Below are 21,721 nucleotides of genomic sequence, written 5' to 3'. Positions count from 1 at the left end.
ACCTCCTCCCTGATATGCTCCACCTGCTCCTCCAGCAGCTCGTTCCTCTCGGTTAGTGTCTTGTTCTTCTTCAACAACGACTGGCCAATCCGAGCAGCCAACTCTAGATCCCGCTCTTTCTGTGAGAGACAGAAGCGAGGACAGAGATTGAGAAAACCCATGCATCCAGCAGGAGCCCATAGGACTCCGTGTCAATGAAAGAAAACAAGGGCGTTTAGCAATAATAATGGATTACTGATTCACCATCCAGGCACTGGCCTCTGATACATGTTCAAAGAGCAGCTCACTCAGTGACACGGACCCCAAACAATGAAAAGGAACCTTCCAATCTAATGAAAACAAGTCTCTCCCTGCAGGAAAAAAACGTGCTTCCCAAAACCTTTCTATGCAACTGCTTTTGGTCTTTGTGTAATCATTTGATAACCTGTCTTCCTACCTGTGGGCTGGGCTACAGTCTCATGAGTGCCCAGAGAGGGAAACACTTGGAAACTATTTACAGGATGAATGAGTGAATCCAGAAATTCCAAGTGTGCTAAAATAGCCAAGGCAGCCTCTTTGGCATACTTCAATTAAGATGGAATTTACTGAGTTCCTTAGATTCACTGCGTATGCAACAAAAATATTTAAAGTGACTCTAAAATAGAATACAGTTATTTTTTTTTAACTTATGGTTACTTAGACTTTATTTTTTAAAGAAACAGTTCTAAGAATGGAGAAATAATGCATAAAATCACCCTACTTCAGAAACAAAGACTGTTGCAGACATAGAATTTTCTGTTAGCTCAGCGGCTGACATTTAGGGCACAGCAATGCAGAGGAAAATCTTTAGTGGCATATAAAGGTCCAGCTGGGTTTATGGGAGGAAAGCTGGCCCCAGACAGTGGAGACAGTGGGGTGGATGCCATCACCAAATGCAGACTTACTGATCCTTGCTGATGAAACCCCTGGCCACCAAGTGAAGATTCACTCGCTCACTTATAGGTTGGCACGGGGAGGAGAACTCTGGGAAGTGAAATCCTCTTAGAAGTCTATGCTAATTATTCTGCTCATTTGGTGTAAAAAAGCTGAAGACCAGGGACATGCAGTTTGAGCAGAAAAAAGCTGGGGAGGAGTCCTAGCTTCTGATAACCAAGTGACCTTATGGTTTACACTTAACAAGGATCCTCTAGATCCATTCTTTCCAAACACAGATTATAAATCATCAGTAGGTTGAGAATCATTCTAGTCATGGCAACTGACATTTTGTTTTAAACAACATTCAACAGCACAGAACTGACATACCAAGGTGCATTCCACAAAGGAAAGTTATTATTTCATGTTTAAATGTCACTTGTCACGTATTTACCTACAACCTAAGAGGCATTTCTTAGAGTAGGTACCTGTCCAAAGTTTAACTGCTTCATGTGAACTGTTCTACTGTATAATTTGAGAGTCTGGGTTCCGGTTGAACATCCCTGGGGCCTGGTTCCCTTGTCTGTGAGAAGAGGTTGGGTGGAGGGGCAGACTAGCTGAACGATTCTTTCAAAGAATCTTCCAGCTTTATGATTCATTGAGTTGTAAGACTTTTCAAAAAGCAGCTTTTAATTCCAACTTTTTCATACCCACCAAATTATTTCATGCAATGGAATAGGAACACACCTTCCTTCGCTCATCATGGGAGTTTCAGTGAATTATGAGCAAAGCATAGTGTGGGGGGACTGGATGCAATCGTGATTTGACTCTCTGGAGCTCTTACGTGAACGATGGTCTCTGTCCCCTAAGTCTTTCATGGTCTTGAAACCTGTAACTGCTGCCACTACTGTCCCAGAAGACAGCTGGGGGTCATGTCAAGTGAGCCATAAATTCTTCCAACTCCTTCCCCATCTGTGCCTCCGCCTCATGCCCTCCCAGGGAACAAAGGGGACCAGTGAGTTTGCCCAACCAACCGAGACGCCCCTCTCTGTGCATTCATCTGCACTGGCTTCCACGTCAAAGCAGAGTCCTTATCTCAGTGGCCCTTTATCATTTCTCAGATGCAACAGTTGTGCATAGTTGGTACTGGGAGGAAATGACCCACAGGGATTGTGTGAGGTCCCACTTCTCCAGAGGCTGTCCCCAAATTACCAGCCAGTGCAGGTGGTTTCCACTGACTGCTGCTGTTTAGCTGCCAAGTCACATCTGACTCTTTTGCGACCCCATAGACTGCAGCATGCCAGGCTCCTCTGTCCCTGAGATTTCCCAGGCAAGAATACTGGGTTCCCATTTCCTTCTCCAGATAATCTTCCTGATCCAGGGATCAAACCCATGTCTCCTGCTTGGCAGGTGGATTCTTTACTGCTGAGCCACCTGGGAAGCCCTTCAGCTGGCTACGTCTCAGTGAAAACTGTAGCCCCACTGTCCAAAAAAGCATGGTCTCCATAACTCTCACTCCAGTCTATTAAATCTCTCTACTAGAACAAGCCCTCAGACTGAATCCCCAGCAGGTGTTTTATGCTCTTTGGCTCACTGCCTACTGTTCTATGAGCTGCTAAGATCCTGTGCACAAAGGCATTTCATACACAGATTTCAGTGCAAACAAATCACGCCAAAATCATAATAGATAAAGACAAGCTCAGCAAGGCACTGCTGAGCACATGAAGGACACTGAAGGCTTCCCACGGCACACAGAAGCCAGCACCCAAGAGGAATGGGGAGCAGGCAGGGGAAGGAAATAAGTGGGGGTGGGCTCAACCACAAGGCCCCCAGCCCTCCCAACCTATGCTGATACACCCCAAACCTCAGACCCCCAAGGCCTCCTTGCCCTACTAAAGGGACGACTCGCACCTTGACTACACCCCAAATCTAATCTTCATAGTAACATAAATAAAATGCTCTGCTGGGGAAAAAAAAGGAAGTTACAACAAAAATATTCAGAGATGAAGTGAAAACCTTAAACAAAAAGGTTGTGAGAAGGTCTCTGGTTTTGCTCAGGCAAAAGGCTGGCTGGGCTTCTCTTTAAGAATTTCAGGAATGAAAAGAGTCTCATTTCTTACAACCAGCCAACACATGATAAATATTTACTTCTAAAACCAGGAAAGCAGGTAGGAAATGACCACTGGCCAAACTACAGTGAGAAAAATGAGACTGTACCACACTGTGACCCTTGGAAACAAGATATTAAAATAACTGGTTCTTCGATTCCGCAGGAGATGGCAGCCAGGTGGGGCTCAATCTGGCTCTCCCTACCCCTATCTACATCAAAGTTTTCCTGAAAATTTAAAAGACTGTGACTTGCGTCTCAGCCCTTTTTACCAATGAGCATTTGAGCTGCCTGGCATGGCCCTGGAGATGGAGAACCGCCGGCCTCCCACACTGAGCAGTTGACTCATCTCATTCACCCATTTAAGGATGAAAACCATGACTAAGAGGCCCCCAGAATAACCTTCTCCGTAACTGGGGAGGAGGCAGCTTTGCACAAAGGTAAATTCCAAGCAGCAGCAAGCCAGGGCAAGCCGTGGAATCCTCTTCCCCTTCAATGAGATGCAAACTCTTTGGGCCAGCTGAGGGCTGTGCGTGGCATCCGTGCAAAACCAAAACAGAACCAAAGCCAGGAAGAGTACAGCCTGGGACAGCTGTCACGTGACTGGGGCAATCAGACTTTAACCAGGAAACCCTGCCTAGTTCCAAAGAAAGGCGGCAACTCAGACATGATTCTTATCAGGAGAAGGAGAGGAATGCCGTATACAATGTATACAGTGCTGTTGTATACAAAACACACAAAGGCACCCAGACCATGGCCATGGGGAGCTGCTAAAAATAAAACAAAGAGGGCAGAGCAAAGAGTCACCTGAAGAAACTGCCCCACAGATATTCTTTTCAACAACCCAAACAATTTTTTAAAAAACATGACAACATACTTTTTATACAGTGACACTCATTTAGGAAATTAGCTGTGAATTGTTGATGACCAGAATCTAAATACTGGGCTGGAGTCCCAGTCTCCTCTGAACACAATCCTCAAATATCCAAGAAGAGATGGGTCTGGCCCTGTGAAAGCCTCACCCAGCCCTGCCAGCTCACACTCACCAGCAGCCGGGAACCCTGGGCCCTGGACACTCACTGAAACAGCATCCCATTAAAACAAAAAAGTCACCCAGTTCATGTTTTTAAAGTAAAAATGTCTCACTGACAATCAACTAACCATACTCTCCAGAACTAAATAAACAGAGCAATATACAACTATAGCCAAAAGCAACAGGGCCACAGCAGCTAAGGGTAGAAAACAGCTGTACCACGTGGGCGGGCGTCTTCTGTTCCCTCAAGAGCAGGTCCCTCCACTGTCGGATGGGGCAGCAATGGCATCTACTTCTGAGAACTAACATAGAATTAATGAGATGATGCACGACAACAGCTAATTCTCAAACTTTACCCTTATGAATCAGCATGACCACAGAGGCAGGCATTTACTGAAGGCCTGTCATTTCCAAGATTAAAATGGAGAAGGAAATCATCCAACAGGGTTCCCGCCTTGGAGAAACTTCTAACCAACCCAGTTGGAAGAGCAAAGCAAACAGAACAACAGGATGGCTTACAAACTCAGGGCTGGTGGGGGCATGGACTGCCTGTGGCTGGGGGTGTGTGGCAGCTTCAGAGGTCCCCAGTGAGCCCTGCAGTACGACATTCAGAGGCAAGAAGAGACAGAGGGGCCAAATGATGCAGAAGGTCCCAGGTAGGAGAGCAGGAGGAAGGTACCAGGGAAGAGGAAAGAAGAGGATTCAGGAATGGGGTTAAGTGGATGGCCTTGAATGCCACGCCAAGGAGTTCTGAGTGTCGGGTTTGGGGGCGGACCAGGTGATTACAGAGGGTTTGGGAGGGTGGCAGTTGCAGAGAAGAAAGGGAGAAAACTCAAAATCTCATGCCAGGGCTCCAGGAGCCGTGACAGTAGTCTTGGGAAAAAAATAATAAAGGCACAGACACAGGACCACCTTCAGAAGACTAACTGGATATGGGGTGAGGAGTGGATTCAGAAACAGGGCACTGTTGGGGAAAATGGACACAGCAGAAAGGGGCCTGTAAAAAGCATTTTCGAAAGTTGGTGATGTTAGCCAAGCTAGCGTACGAGGCGGCTAATGCCAGCTGCCCAGATGGATGTAACTGGAGAACCACCAAGAGGCCAGTGCCCCCAAAAATGCCTCATCAAGGGCCCTGTCACACAGCCAGAAAATCTAATCTCACTTATTTGGGGCTGAGGAATTTGGGACTTTCCTGACATGCAGATGGTCAAGTGGGTCTCAGCTCCTGCCCTGTGTCAGCTCCAGTGGATCTACCAGGGGGTAGCCTTCAGGAGAATGAGAGGGAAGTGGGTAGCTGGGGAGGTGAGCCCTCAGGAATGGGGCATGCGGGTGGATCAGAAGGGTCCTGTCCTCAGAACAGGTAGGAGAAAACTGGGTGTACAGAAGGGAAGAGCACAGGGAAAGAGAGAGACATGAAAAATGGGGTGAAAAACCCTCCCCAACCCAAGAACAAAACCTCAGGTCCCACACTTCTGCTTTGTCCTGCCACTGACTGAAAATGAGGATTTCTGTGTCCCTTGTATCTTTCTACTCTATTCCTCAAGAAGGGCTAATGAATAGTCACATGACTCATATCATGCTAGATTCTAGAGCACAAACCAGGATCTAAAAGTTAGCACCTCTGCATTTGAGGCCTGATTTTGTGGGGAGAGTGGAAGAAGTTTTAAAGATGGGCATTTATTCAGCAAATACTGAGAACTACCATGTTCTGGCCTGTTCTAGGCATGGGGATACACACAGTATACTCATCTGCTTCTAGAGACCATCAGAGCACCTTAATTTTCAAATGTCAACAGGATGCTGAGAAGAAATTGAGAAAACCATAGTCTCTAGAATGCCTGCAGCTTGTCTGATCCTAAGCAAGTTTCCTAAATTTTTCTTCCCACGCTTGTTTTGGTTATTTCCATGCTGACACTGCATAGTAACATTCCCTTAACCTAAGTAAAAACATCACACAACAAAACAAAAACGTTACAAAGATATGGATAATGATGTCTTTTTTCTGAAATTTTTATATACATTTAATATATATCATTAGTATATATTTTAAGAGCTTATAAAGCTTCAACTGGGTATTCTATAGCAAGTATTTAAATGTTACCCTATTCCATTATTAATACATTCCTTTTAAAATCCAAAATATCTTGTACAAAATTACAGTGACTAAAGCCAACATAGCTACCAGCTCAAAAAATAAAAAGCCACTGAATCATACTTTGAGAGGGCTCAATTTCTGACATTCTTCACCAAGAAAAATAGTAATGTCTGCTTTAAGCAATATAAATTATAATCAGTCAAGTATAAATGACTCTTTGCCTTTCCCCGAATCACTTACCTCCTCAAGAAGCCGAGTTACAGCATCTATGTCATTATATGTTTTAGTCATCTGGCCAACTCGTTCAGCACATAAAACTGCAAGAAATAAAAATGACCATGTCACTACTGATGCTACAAGTCTGCCAGACAAAGTCTGGCCAGGTTCAGCCTTACTGGGTTTGATTCCAGAGAAAAGCCCCAAGCTGTGTGGGGTGAGGGGACAGGGGTCTACTAATTACTGCAAAGTCTTGACACTGCATAGTGTGTGTGCATGTGTGCGTGCACATCCGCACGTGCACACTCGGGGGTGTTGCTGAGGGCAAGGCGCTGGAGTGGAAAGGGGTCTGGCTTCATATCCGGTCAGCAAACCGAAGTGGATCAGCAGCACAGAGAGTGATATATAAACCGCCAGAAAGAGCCCTAGGATCTAGACCCCACGTTCTGCACAGACCCAGTGGGTCCTTTCCAAAGCAGTTCTTAATATTAATTATTAAACAGTCTTAAATTAACTGATAATTTCATAATGGCCCAGCCTCCTCTTCCCCAAATGGCCTAAATTCTAAGTCTCTGCAACTAGTTTCCAAACCATGAAAACCGAGGTGACAGATTTTTTTTTTTAATCCACACACACACAGTCATACACATGGTATTTCATAACATATGCCATTTGCTTAAGAGATCTTAAGAGGCTGCCTCCAGGCCACTTCAGGACTATGTCTTTGTTTCTCCATTGGAGAAAAAGGGTGTGCACTGAAAGAAGGCTTTCATCTCCAGAAAAATCTCAGGGTTGTTTTATTTTAAATCAATGGCAAGGAAATGATTTGTAGTCCAAACACCGTGAGGTAGCGTGGCTTTCATTCTGAGGAGGAAGAAGTGAAAGCAAATGGATTTAGAGCCAGAGCATAAAATTTTTTGACACCAGCCATTTAGGGGCCAAATAATAACTTGTTAGTAATTCCTCATAACTAAGACTCTAACAAACAATTCTTTTAAGAGTAAAAGACTTAGTTCAGCTTTCGCAACAACCCACTTGCAGTCACAGCCCAGGCAAGGCCTTTGGGAATTGAAGTGTATTTCTAACCAAACTCAGTAGCATCACTAATGGCTAATTGCAGCTGGAAAGCAATAGGTCTCTAAATATTTTATAAATGCAAGCAGAGATCATCCTAGTGGGTGAGCTCAGAGAAACTGGATCTGATGGAATGATTTTCTAGTTTAAGGAAGAGACCTGAAATCTGGTTCCAAATCTGAAACCCTCCCAACACAGGCCCTCGGAGCCAGGATGGGGGAGGGTTCTTCTGCCAGCCTCTCCGCCCAGAGCTTTATGGCAGAAACCCTCCGGGCGCTGGCTGGAGGAAAAGCAAGGGAAATGTACAGGGTTGGTGAAAACCAGAATTTAACTTGATGGAGATGGAGTCCAGCTCAAATTACTCTAAGCAGTTCATCAGCTCGAGGTCACAAGAAACCTTAAGTGCAGAGTTCTAGGGTGCAGACAGGAGTTGGTTTTCATGCTGCACGGCTGTGATGCTCTGCAACGGTACAGACAAGACCCAGAGGGCATCCAGCCAGCTCCCTCTAGCAGAGTATGGCGAGCCGGGGCATCAACGGGCAAAAGGCCGCTATGCTGAAACCTATGCTGTGCTGACACCAGGGCCAGCTAACGCCCACCCTAGCTCTCTTCAAAGGACCGGGTCCTTGGCTTTCCTGGAAAGAAAGACAACCAGGCTACATTTTAAACTCATCTTGGCTCTATGTTACCCTAACGTAAGAGAATAAGACTCAGAGCAGCTTTTTGCTCTGGAACTGAATTAACTGAAAATTATATTTACATTTTAAAGCTATTTTTTTGAATTGAGATCACTGTAGTTAATTATGTGTAGATAATCATATGCAGATGTAAGAAATAACACAGAGATTCCATATACCCTTTATCAAAGTTTTACCCGATAGTAACATTTTGTAAAATAATATCACAACCAGAGTACTGACATTGCTATAATCTAGGAATCTTACTAAGATTTCTCCATTTTACCTGAACTTGTGTGTGTGTGTGTGTGTGCACGCACACGCGTGAGTGTGTGCACCTGCACATGTGAATATTAAGCTTTATATGATTTTATCGCTGGTGTAGGCTCATGTATCCACCACCACAAGGACCTGTTGTATTATTGCCCTTTTATAAAGCTATTTTTTTAAAGATTTAACATGCTCTAACAACTGAACCCAATAAAACCTACACCTGGACCAGGGTTTTTTCCAGCATGAACCAGTCAGGCATATGTCATCACCACGTACATGGTGACAGGAGGCGAGGGGTACAGAACGATGCAGAGCCTTCCAGGAGGCTCTGAGGTTCCTGAGAGCCCAGCCACGGAAGTCAGAGGCAGAAATGAAAAGCTACTATGGAAGCATGTGCGCTGTTATTCCAGTTACATTTTCAAAAATACATATAATCCCAATGGTGAGGGGGTAAGGGGGTAGATTTATAATAAACAGAAAAAAATAGAATAGCCATTCAGTTCAGTTCAGTCGCTCAGTCATGTCTGACTCTTTGCAACCCCATGAACCGCAGCACGCCAGGCATCCCTGTCCATCACCAACTCCTGGAGTTCACCCAAACCCATGTCCATCGAGTTGGTGATGCCATCCAGCCATCTCATCCTCTGTCATCCCCTTCTCCTCCTGCCCTCAATCTTTCCCAGCATCAGGGTCTTTTCCAATGAGTCAGCTCTTCGCATCAGGGGGCCAAAGTATTGGAGTTTCAGCTTCAGCATCAGTCCTTCCAATGAACACCCAGGACCGATCTCCTTTAGGATGGACTGGTTGGATCACTTTGCAGTCCAAGGGACTCTCAAGAGTCTTCTCCAACACCACAGTTCAAAAGCATCAATTCTTCAGCACTCAGCATTCTTTATAGTCCATACTCTCACATCCATACGTGACTACTGGAAAAACCATAGCCTTGATTAGACGGACTTTTGTTGACAAAGTAATGTCTTTGCTTTTTAATATGCTGTCTAGGTTGGTCATAACTTTCCTTCCAAGGAGTAAGCGTCTTTTAATTTCATGGCTGCAATCACCATCTGCAGTGATTTTGGAGCCCCCCAAAATAAAGTCTGACACTGTTTCCACTGTTTCCCCATCTATTTGCCATGAAGTGATGGGACCAGATGTCATGACCTTAGTTTTCTGAATGTTGAGCTTTAAGCCAACTTTTTCACTCTCCTCTTTCACTTTCATCAAGAGGCTCTTTATTTCTTCTTCACTTTCTGCCATTTGGAGAGAACTGCAAATTTTAATTTTCTTTTTTGTACTTTATTTTTTTGTAATGACCATGCCCTGATGGGAAAAACATTACTTAAAATATTTTCCAGGAAATATTTGACTACAATATACAGTACTCCTTGAGGTAACTTTTAAAAGTAATTCATAATGGCACCATCTTACATTTACCAAGCATGCTAACTACAGCCTGGCCTTGTTCCTAGCCCTCTAGGTGGATTATCTCATTTACTCCTCAGAGCAAAAAATACTACAGGGTAGGCACTGAGGCCTAGAGAGGTTAACTAACTCACCCAATGTCACACAGCTAGCAAATGGTGAATTTCAAAGTAAGAGGAGACTCCTAGCAGAGGCAGCAGCTAACACTTAAGGAGTCCCTGTTATGTCCAGGAATTTAATGTGCTTTTCTTGTTTACCCCTCAGAACAATCTTTCAGGGTAGGCACTATTATGATGAGTATTCTAGGATGAGGAAACTGAGGCTCAGAGAAGTTAAGGACCCGATCCAAGGTCACAGCAAACAAAGCTGCATGTGCTGGGGACTGAGCCAAGGCCAGTCTGGCTCCTGTACCAAATTAGGGAGCCATAGAGGATTCCAGGGCATGGCTGAGGTTGCACAAATCAACAATGTTTAAGAAGCATAAAGAAAGAAAAAAGTGCCCGTGCTTTAGGTCAGATCTGTGACCCTGGTGCCTCATGAGGCTCAGGTTTTCATAGGAAAATCTACCAAGGCCATGAGGCCCTGGGCAAACCCGGTAATTATGTCTCGGGCTTCCTCTTCCAAGAAATGAGGACTAACAAATGACGCTTTAAACAGTATAAGCAGTCTGCACTTTTCAAGCACCAATTTTCCAGATACTCAATCTATAATAAACCATCTCAAGTTTCTCTCTCCATGAGAACAGTATTTCAAACAGAAGTTCCACTTCTGAACAAGGAAGCTCTACCAAATAAATCTACTTCCCCCCAAAAGGTATTGAAAACAAATGAAAACTTTATGCTCAGTAGGAGCCAGACATAAAAGACCGTATATTGTATGACTCCATTCATATTAAGTATCCAGTATAGGCAACTTATAGAGACAGGCAGCAGATCTGTGGTTCCCTGGGATGAGGAGTGGTGGTGCTTTAGTCGATGAGTCATGTCTAACTGTTTGTGACCCCATGGACAGTAGCCAGGCTACAGTCTGTGGTCATGGGATTCTCTAGGCAAGAATACTGGAGTAGGTTGCCATTTTCTTCTCCAGGGGATCTTTCCGACCCAGGGATTAAACCGGGGTCTTCTGCATTACAGGCAAATTCTTTGCCGACTGAGCCACCAGGGAAATCCAAGATGAGAAGTAGGGAAAGGGAATTAATTGTAAATAGACATGAAGGATCTTACGAGGCGGGATGGTAGAGGGCAAGATGTGAACGTTCTAAAACTGAATTATGGTGACTGTTGCCAACTCCGGAAATTTACTAAAAAACACTATAAATTGTTCACTTAAAATGGGTGGATTTTACAGTATGTAAATTATACGTCAATATTTTAAGTTATCATCAAATTATATGCAAACAAGCATCCCTGGGCTACATATGTCACAGCCAGTCATTTCAACAGAATATGACAAACGCATTCTTTCTTGATCTCATGATGGAGCCTTTCTCCAGCCAAAAGAATGTTCTCAAACAGCAAAAGTGTTTAGGAGTAGCAAATCAGTGATTAGAAAATCAGCACTGATAAATGGCACATAAATGAACGAATCCACATGGACTAGACTATTTTCAATTAGATAATTGTTCATAGCATTTGCTTAGATGGCAGAAGTTCATGATACATCCATAATGCCCACTCGTTCTAATTTTCACTTTTATACTTTCCTCAAGTCACAGCCACTTCTTGGAGATTCAGCCATGCCCTTCCCTTGGCTGTTGCCCTTTATTATCTATTTTCAAAATAATTTAGACTTGGCCCAGAAGCCCAAGTGTATTAACTACTAAGACCTATAAGACACACATGCTGCTACTGCTAAGTCGCTTTAGTCGTGTCCGACTCTGTGCGACCCCAAAGACGGCAGCCCACCAGGCTCCCCGATCCCTGGATTCTCCAAGCAAGAACATTGGAGTGGGTTGCCATTTCCTTCTCCACACATGATTTGGCTTTAAAAAAAAAAAAGTAAAACCTAACTATTTTCATGCAGCCCTTGATGTGTGTACAGGAAGAGAGTGAGGTCCACAGTACTACAGTACTTGGTAATAAAAAACAATGCTCATTTGTCCGCAGTTAGAACAAAATGAAAAAAGAACAAATTCCTTGTTATTTCTGTTTAAATGGCTCCATGTCCAAAATGACAGAAGCATAATGAACCTAATTCTTACAAACCTATGTCCCTTCCCACCTATACAAGTCACATGGTGGCCCGACACATAGTTGACGCTCAAAAAAATGGAAGAGTTTGTTTTACTCCCAGACCAGTGTTTGCAAAGAAAGGCTCATTTCTAACCAACAAGAGGGCCCGGAGAGGGATGAAAACATAAAAGCCTGGTGTATATCTCATCACCTCCAGATGAACATGTATCTTAGAAAGAAATCCCCTCCCCACCAGGCTTCCTGCATAAAAAAAGAAGACGTCTGGAAACAGGCCAAGTTCAAGTCCAGTGTGATATGATGAGGCACAAAGCTGCTAAGAAAGAAGCTGCATTAACAGAAAGGCATCAACTAATAAGCAGTTGTGGTCCTAAGCCAGAAGCAAACAGGCAGACTGCTGGCCACGAGTCCTCACAGGTGAAAGGTGCTGGCTGATCACGACAGCTTTAGGGACAGTCTTGGAGATGGCATGGTGGCAAAGGCCAACCCAGAGCCCAGTTCATTGCTAACGGCAGTGTGTTTGGTCATGACCAGCATCTGCATGGTGCTGGGTCTATGCACTGGGAGGTGGGAGCGAGGTGTCACTTGCCAAGAGTAGAGACCTGACAGGGCAGTCTGGCTACATTTGCCTGCTCATCAGCATCACTATCAGTTGAGATTAGGGTGTGATGATTGTACTGGCTCACTTTCCTTTGCCAGGGTTGTCTGAGAGCAGGGCACCAGAGCAACTTACTGAAGAGACTGGGAAGAAAAAGAAAATTACTATCAAGTATTTACAACAGGCCCACTCCAGTACTCTTGCCTGGAAAATCCCATGGATGGAGGAATCTGGTATGCTGCGGTCCATGGGGTCGCTGAGGGTTGGACAAGACTGAGGGACTTCACTTTCACTTTCATCCATTGGAGAAGGAAATGGCAACCCATTCCAGCGTTCTTGCCTGGAGAATCCCAGGGACGGGGGAGCCTGGTGGGCTGCCGTCTATGGGATTGCACAGGGTTGGACACGACTGAAGCAACTTAGCAGCAGCAGCAACAGCTACCAGGAGCAGTTTACAAATACTATTTTACTTAAAACCAGTATAACACGGTGACACAGATATGACCTCCATGAGACACTGTGAGGCAGAGAGAGGGGACAAGTGACTTGTCCAAAGTCAGACAGGACATAAGTATGGACTTGAACCCGGTATGTTGGAATTACAATCATCCACCCTGCCCTAGACTGAAACACTCAGAGATGACCCATGGGGCCATTCATCACCAGGGTATTTAATGAAGGCCTTGTTGGTGATAACCAAATGGCTCACTGATGGACTGCTCACCACGTGCCCAGCAGTCTGCTAAAGTGCTGGATGTCTACCACCTCCTTCAATGTCTACATTTATCCTAGGAGGGAAGTGCTACCATAGCCCACATTTTAGACATGAAATTACACAAGGTCACAAAGCTATGAGAGGGTCTGATTCTATTTGACATCCAAATTGGGGCTCTTGGCAATGGCACCCTACTCCAGTACTCTTGCCTAGAAAATCCCATGGACGGAGCAGCCTGGTGGGCTGCAGTCCATGGGGTTGCTAAGAGTCGGACACGACTGAGCGACTTCACTTTGACTTTTCACTTTCATGCATTGGAGAAGGAAATGGCAACCCACTCCAGTGTTCTTGCCTGGAGAATCCCAGGGACGGGAGAGCCTGGTAGGCTGCCGTCTATGGGGTCGCAGAGTCAGACACGACTGAAGTGACTTAGCAGCAAGCACAGCTGAGTAAACAAAATAAATCCTACCCTTGAGGAATTTAAGCCCTAATTGAGAAGGTAAGACAAATTAGCACAATACAGAGGAATCAGCAGGAAGCGCCAGGCAAGAAAAGCTCTTAGGGAGTTCAGATGGCTAGGGACTGGGGAACAGGTACCACAAAATGCACAGCTTTGCCCATTGCCAGCCCTGGGGTGCTGCTGGTACCTCCACCCTAGAAAGAGCCCTGAGCAAGGGACATGCATGGTGCATCCATGGATACTATCAAACAAACCCAGGCTGAAACCAAGGTGACAGAACCAATGGGCAGAGAGACCTTTGTAACAGAGGTGAGGTCAGTGCTGATAAGCTAGGCCAGCTCCTTTCTCTAATGTGACCCTACAGGGCAGAGTCCTATAAGCCACCCTGTATCAGTACAGACCCCAGAGCCAAGGCCTGATGGCACTTTCTCTCTGGGGTGGACGTTCCCACCCCACAAGACATCACAACCACCAGCAGGCCACTGCACATCCCCCACACAGCCCAGCCCTCCTCCTCTAGCCCCAGAGATCCCTGGGGCTCTGAGAAATGAGGAATCCCTCTCAGACTGGAGGAATGAGCTCCACTGGTGCTGCTCCTGTGCTTCACCTTGGAATTCTTCACTAAAGAATCTGGACACCTGCCCGAGGCACTCCATCAAGCTCTGGGTTCCCACTGTCTAACAGCATCATTTGCATCCCGGCTTTTTGCAGATGATAATTACTGGGTAGTGCTCAGCCCCTGAAAACTGGCCTGTGTCCAAAAGTCTGACTACTGACTGGCAGCAGGCACCTCTGATGAGGGGATGTGCACTCTCTCAGTCTCAGGGCTCAGTAAACCCCAGACCACGCCACATGCTCTTTTCAAACCCTGCCACCCGAAGGCCATCCTGAATATACCTGCCAGGAAATCAGTGATCAATCTGGTAATTGAGTGACAGCCACAGAAGCATCCAGGTGAGAAAACATGACAAAGACCCCTCCTCGAGAAAGCGGGAGGAAACTGCCCCACAACAAACCACAAGGATGTGATGAGAAAACTCCACTGTTCACCAGTGTCTTCCTGGAGCTGGTATGACAGCTCGGGCACAGAGGGGTGTGACCACTGCATCATCGCTCAGCAGCACTGTGACCACCCTGCTCCATCTCAGGGATGTGGGGAAAACAAGAAAGCCCACCTCAGAGAATACCACTCAGCAAGAAATCACTTGAGATCAAGTCAGTTTCTGCACCACACAAGCCTCCAGGGACCAGAAGGACACAGAACCTAGACATTTTCTCTCCTGAAGACAAAAAGAGCCATGCTGCCTCTGACAGCTGTGTGATCCAAGCAAGCTGCTTCTCCGGGTGCCTCGTGGGTTAGGAAGATAATGTGAGATAATGCAAGGCAAGGGCCCACGGCTCTACTAGCTGAGAGCCAGGTGTGGTGGAGGGCAGACCCCACAGCAGGGTGAGGGCCCTGTTCTGTGCTTACAGTGCTGGGACTCTGGATAACCTATCTGAGTCTCAGTTGCTTTGAATGCAAAATGGAAATAATGCTTATTTCAAAGGCCGCTTTGAAGATGAAATGGGTGACATCAGGAAGTGCCTATCACTCCCACAAGATGACCTGGGGGGACCAACATATGTCTCCTGTATCCTTGGCTGCCAATATTAGTGTTGCTGTTCAGTCACTAAATTGTGTCCAACTTCTTGTGACCCCATGGATTGCAGCATGCCAAGCTTCCCTGAGCTTCTCTACCTCCTGGAGTTTGCTCAAACTCATGTCCATTGAGACAGTGATGCCATCAACCACCTCATCCTCTGTCACCCCTTCTCCTGCCTTCAATCTTTCTCAGCATCAGGGTCTTCTCCAATGGGTTGGCTCCTTGCATCAGGTGGCCAAAGCACTGGAGCTTCAGCTTCAGCATCGGTCCTTCCAATGAATATTCTGCTGCTGCTGCTAAGTCGCTTCAGTCGTGTCCAACTCTGTGCGACCCCAGAGATGGCAGCCCACCAGGCTCCCCTGTCCCTGGGATTCTCCAGGCAAGAACACTGGAGTGGGTTGCCATTTCCTTCTCCAATGCATGAAAGTGAAAAAATAAAGTGAAGTCGCTCAGTCATGTCCGACTCCTAGTGACCCCATGGACTGCAGCCCACCAGGCCCCTCTGTCCATGGGATTTTCCAGGCAAGAGTACTGGAGTGGGTTGCCATTGCCTTCTCCGAATGAATATTCAGGGTTGATTTTACTTTAGGATTGACTGGTTTGATCTGTTACACCAAACTGATTTTATCTTTCAGTTTTCAATCAAAAGCATCTCTTTAGGAACTTTTAACAGTGTAGGAAACCACCTCAGAATCCAGGGAACACAGTTACATCTACATCAAGCACGTATTTTCACTATTCACAGAGACTTCTCTTGCACTTGTGGTAGTGTGACAGGATCAGAAGAAAACAGAGTTGTGCCCAGTGAACTCCTTGTTTCCAGCAAAAGTGGACACAGAAACCAAGCATTCCAAACCAAATCCCTGTCTTCCTGATCTACACCACACACTTCTTTCAGGCTGGGAGCAAGTCTCGTGAATTTTATTTTCCAAAGAAAACTGAGCACATTGACAATGAAGTGTGCCTTCCATATCCATGGGCTCTACATATGCAGATTCAACTAACCCCAGATTGAAAATATTCAGAAACAAAGAAAATTCCAAAAAGTTACAAAAAGCATAACTTGAATTTGCCACCGCTGGCAACTATTTGCATAGCATTTACAAAGTATTAGTCATTGTATCAATAAGTAATCTAGAGATTTAATATATACAGAAGGATATGTGTAGGTTCTATGCAAATATTGTGCCATTTTATATGAGGGACTTGAGTATCCATGGGTTTTGGTATCTACAGTGGTCCTGGAATCAATCCCCCGTGGATATCGAGGATCAACTGTATCTTTCTTTTGCAGTTACTGTCTTGAAAATATTATTTTCACCTTCTGGAGAGCTAAAAGTTTTTTTTATTAGAGAAAAGAGGGAAATTGGATGGGAACAAATAAGAGCAGGAAGAGAACTATAACAGACTATCTTAAGAGGGCAAATACAGAGCAGGTCCCCAATCCTCCCTTCTGTCAAATATGACCACAAAGTGGAGACCCTGGCATCTGTGAGACATGGGCCAGCACGGGGCAAGGCGCACCAGAATCATGCAGAGGGTACGTTACAACCCAGACTGCTGGGCCCACCCCAGTATGTCTGATTCAGCAGATCTGGAGCTGGACCCAAGAATGTGCATTTGTAACATGTTCCTGGGTGATACTGATGCTGCCAGATGGGACCCCACCTTGAGAACTGCTAGCACAGTATTTAAGAGCAGTCTCTGTAGGGTCCTAGAGCCAGTTTACATAGGTTGAAATCATCTACGAGCTGTGTTACTTCAGATGAGTTGCTTACATTTCTTCTTATAAACCTATGAAATGGAAAATCACAACAGTCCTTAAACTCCTATGCTTATTTTAAAGATTAAATGCATGAATCTACTTAAAAGTACTTGGAATAGCGCCTGGAACATAGTAAATACATAATAAACAGAGGCTATCATCATCATTATCATCTGGCTGTCAGTTTTTTTTTAAAAGGTTCAAAATATATAGATATATGAAATATATATAAAATATGTGCAATATATTTTTCCTTCTCTTGACAAGGATATATACTACTTTTCTAGAATGTATTATAACCTTTCATTTAGAACCATATAGCTCAATAATTGATTTGAAAAATCATCTTACTATGGTTTAAGACAGCAACTCATCTCATATTTTAATGTGCACAGGAATCCCCTGAAGGTATTGTTAAAATGTAGATCCTGACTCAGCAGGTCTGCGGTGCTGCCTGAGAGTCTGCATTTCTAACAAGCTCCCAGGTGACATGGGCACCCAGTCCACATGCTGAGTGGCCTGCCTTTAAGTGACACAAGCTGATATAGTGAGGTCTGGGCCAGCCCTGGTTCTGTTAGAACAGATAGATGCCTTTCTCCTGATCACCTCCAGGAACCCAATAAATGCACAGTCCCCATGGAGCTGTCACGCCTCTCTCCTTTCACCTCCATCATCTCCTTCAGGGAAGGACTGGGTGGAGCTCGGGGCTTCAGCACTGCTCCCACCTAGTAGTAGTAGTGAAAGCCGCTCAGTCATGTCTCTTTGCAACCACATGGACTTTACAGTCCATGGAATTCTCTTGGCCAGAATACTGGAGTGGGCAGCCGTTCCCTTCTCCAGGGGATCTTACCAACCCAGGGATCGAACCCAGGTCTCCCACACTGCAGGTGGATTCTTTACCAGCTGAGCCACAAGGGAAGCCCCTGCTCCCCACTCCCCTTTGCCAATTAAACACTTTTAACTGTCCTATAATATTTTCAGGGTAGTAACCTCAAAAGACAAACACGTTCAGTATACAGCCAATTATAAACCCTTTAAAGAACAAAAGTTATTTTAAGACATGGAAACAGGCCATCAGAGAGCAGAATTTTGAAAAAAATCTTTTGATTGCTTTTACTCAAAACCTAAAGAACTTCCCACAGTTGCTCTTTAAACTTTCTGTTTTACCCCACCTCCCCACTCCCCTGCAAAATCTCTTTTTCTAGGCTCTGAGTGAAAACCCCAAAAGCCCGACTAAGAAGCTCACACTCAACATTTGGGTGTATCTTTATTTAATACCCTTCCTCTTCTCAAAAAGCAGCACCTCTTTGATATAGCCTGGTGGTAGGTTCCCAGGTAATTCCAAAGTCAGCTCTTATATTTTTCTATTAGAAATATTTCTCTCTATACATATATTTTAAAAACCCCTATTTCAAATTGGCGATTAATAATTTTTTTAAATAAACAATTTCCTAAAATAAACAAAAACATTTAATAATGACTCAAGTTTCTATTAACCCACCAAAACTCATTCTGTCAAACGAAAACAATGAAAACTCTTAAAACAGAGTGCTGCTGCTGCTGCTGCTGCTGCGTCACTTCAGTCGTGTCCAACTCTGTGCGACCCCAGAGATGGCAGCCCACCAGGCTCCCCCGTCCCTGGGATTCTCCAGGCAAGAACACTGGAGTGGGTTGCCATTTCCTTCTCCAATGCATGAAAGTGAAAAGTCAAAGTGAAGTCGCTCAGTTGTGTCCGACTCTTTGCGACCCCATGGACTGCAGCCTACCAGGCTCCTCCATCCATGGGATTTTCCAGGCAAGAGTATTGGAGTGGGGTGCTATTGCCTTCTCCGAAAACACAGTGCTAAGATGCCACAAAGAGGGAGGGCACTACTGATATTTACAACAAGTATGAATTTCAAAGATATTAGTTAAGCAACAGAAGCTAGACAAAATAATACACACTGTTGATTCCATTTACATAGTCGAGAACAGGCAAAACAAACCAAAGAGGATACAAGTTAAGACAGTGAGTGGTCTTCCAGGAGGGAGGTGTAAACTAGAAAGAAAAAAGGGGACAAGGGGATGTCCCAGGATGCTGGAAACACAGCTTCTCTCCTGGTGGCTTGACAGTCACCATGTAAGACATGCGTACTTGACCTTACACTCCGCTGAGGAAATAAAAGACTGCTGTGAGACCAGTAAAACAGCCAGTTTATATAGATGCTAACAGGGAAAGGATCAGACTGGAGCAAAGAACAGAATTTACCCTCCTCCAAGAGGTCCAGGGTTTCCTGCTGCTCCAGGGTGGGCTTCCTCTCTTCATTCCGGCAGTCATACTCAAAACATTCTTCTTCTCCCACATCTCTTAGGGACATTGCTGAAGTCACCCCAAAGCCAAAACACCACCCTAAGGAGCTGTCCTTGAGGGAGCTCCTGGCTGCCTTCCCGGAGGAGGCATTGGGGCCGGGGCCCCTGGGGCGTACGCAGGGGCCTGGTGGGGGCCACAGACATGCCCGGGCTCAGCTGAGATGGAGGGTGTGCACAGGGCCACTGGCCCATCGTCATCCAGGTGGACCCGGAAGGGGGTGGCTCCCAGAGCCAGGAGGTGGGGCGGAGGGGGTGAAGCACCTATCAGGAACGGGAAAGCCCCGCCCAGTCCTGGGGCGGGGCTGGACGGAGGTGGGGGGCGGGGTGGCTCTGACAGGTGCTATGGAGTCCGATGGGAGGGGAGTAGGCAGGTGCATGGTGTCAGGCCAGCTATCTGGATCCAGATTCTTCTCCCACTTTTCCTCCCCCAGAAGCAATGAGGAATGGTGACTTCCTGGAAGTTTCACGGAGCGACTGCAAAGGGTAATTTACCTATTATGCCTCAAGCAGATACATACACCTGTCCAAAGTTCGGGCTCTGGCAGAGGAGGTGCCCTGGTGACTGACTGCCCAATACTCTCCGATGAGAGAGCTTCTGTGGGTGTGCCTCAAAAGGGAAACAAATCTTGAGTGTGACAACAGTATGACACAGTGCTGGACAGGGAAGGAAAAGACCATTTGGGTTTCTAGCAAAAGGAAAAGGGTAAATTGCAGGAAACATTACTTGTGTTAAGCCTAATTCATCCCAGTCTTTTTTTGGTAATAATACATTACATTTGCTCTTTTTAAACTGCATTTTATAAATTCCACTCTTACTTAATTTATAAATATATTTTTTCTAATTGCAGGATAAAAAGGGAAAAATCTATAGCCTAAAAGTTTGCAAAGTTGCCTGAAAAAAAGAATCCAGTTTTATTGCATATCTCATAATCAATTCCTTTGCACTATATGATTTTGCCTGTAACGGTGAAATGGCAGGTCCTTCTATCAAATCCTCTGAAAGATAGCCTGAAGCACTGGTGTCTCAGAGAATCACAGCATATTCTACAATTCCTGGGCTTTAGCCACCTCCCCGCTACACTGTGGCAGTTCTCTCTGCTCCTAAAAGCTTTAGCAGGAGGCCTAAAATACCTCTCTGCCCAGTCACCTCCCTCAGGTAACCAAGAAGGCCTTTAGCAGAGGCAAGATTGTCAGCAAGAATTCTCTGCACAAGTTCAGGAACTTGGTCTTGTCCATCTTTGAATCCTTAAGGCTGCAGATCCTTCTTAGGCAGCTAAAAATGTACTCTACACTGAATCACTACCTCCATAAAAATGAATAGAAGACCATAGACCAGTGCCTATAGACAGAAAATGAAATAGAATAAAGATTTTATTAAAATTAATACCTAAAGACATATGCCTTGACAGGCTACTTTTCTGGAACCTGAAAAGAACTGCTACATTTTACAATGGTAAAAATGTGTTGTTTATAAAAATTTGGGTCAGTAGGAATTCAGTGGCAGGAAGCACAAAATCACATTTGAAAATCTTCATAAGTTTAAGTACAATGTTTATAAAGGCATACACTCTGGGAGGGGGGATACTTTCTTTCATCTCATTGACGTTATCAAATTGGGGCTTGTTAATTCAATTCAAATGACAGTGAGTCTTAAGACCTGGGAAGGGAGGGAGGGAGAAATCTCCACTTTGTACATACTTAATTCGTGAGTATCAGATGGACTATGAGATGTGCAGGTTACTGGGTGGGGCTACAGTATATACGAATGAAAACAAGAGCTGATTTCATATATTTGAAAATACTATTAAGTGATTTTACTCATTACCAGTTGGTTATACTCATCTCTTAACTCAATCCTAGGCTACCCTTAGTAAATGATGTCCAAGTCTCTTTGTATTATGTAATTTAAAAAAATATATGCAAATTAAAAATACATCTAGGACATGGTGTCATGAACACAAGACTACTCTAGCCTGCCCATGTCACCCCCGTTCTCTCACTTCCCTCATTCTTCAGGGTACTCCCCACCCCCACCTCAAACCCCTTCCCCTTCCTTTGCCCCACTTCCTCTGCAGGAATGTGAGGGAATTCTCCAACCTCATCCACCTCTGCATTCGCTTCAAGGTTAAAGGCAGAGATGGGCCAAAGTGCATCTTGTCTGAGAGAACAGTTTTTCCAAAAGTCAAAACAGAATATGACACTTAAAGGCCAGCA

General features: G+C 45.0%; 1 protein-coding gene across 12 annotated transcripts in view; it reads right to left on the bottom strand.

Annotated features, from left to right (window-relative positions):
• The window catches only part of TRAK1 (trafficking kinesin protein 1), a 100,919-nt gene that overhangs the window by 33,616 nt on the left and 45,582 nt on the right, over nt 1–21,721 (bottom strand). For 10 of the 12 annotated variants that reach the window (XM_070776141.1, XM_070776144.1, XM_070776133.1 and 7 more), the window contains 2 exons: nt 6,367–6,443; nt 3–119 (listed from right to left, as the gene is read on the bottom strand). In XM_070776141.1, coding sequence (XP_070632242.1) covers nt 3–119; nt 6,367–6,417 — 168 coding nt within the window. In that variant the 5' untranslated portion in view covers nt 6,418–6,443. Of the gene's footprint in view, nt 1–2; nt 120–6,366; nt 6,444–19,406; nt 19,694–21,721 lie in introns of those variants that run through there. The other 2 variants (XM_070776135.1, XM_070776138.1) reach the window with 2 other exon arrangements.

This window comes from Bos indicus, chromosome 22 (assembly GCF_029378745.1).
Source record: "Bos indicus isolate NIAB-ARS_2022 breed Sahiwal x Tharparkar chromosome 22, NIAB-ARS_B.indTharparkar_mat_pri_1.0, whole genome shotgun sequence".
In the NCBI taxonomy this organism is placed as follows: domain Eukaryota; kingdom Metazoa; phylum Chordata; class Mammalia; order Artiodactyla; family Bovidae; genus Bos; species Bos indicus.
The sequence above is the reverse complement of the archived record's forward strand: the minus strand, read 5'-3'. Positions and strand labels throughout refer to the sequence as shown.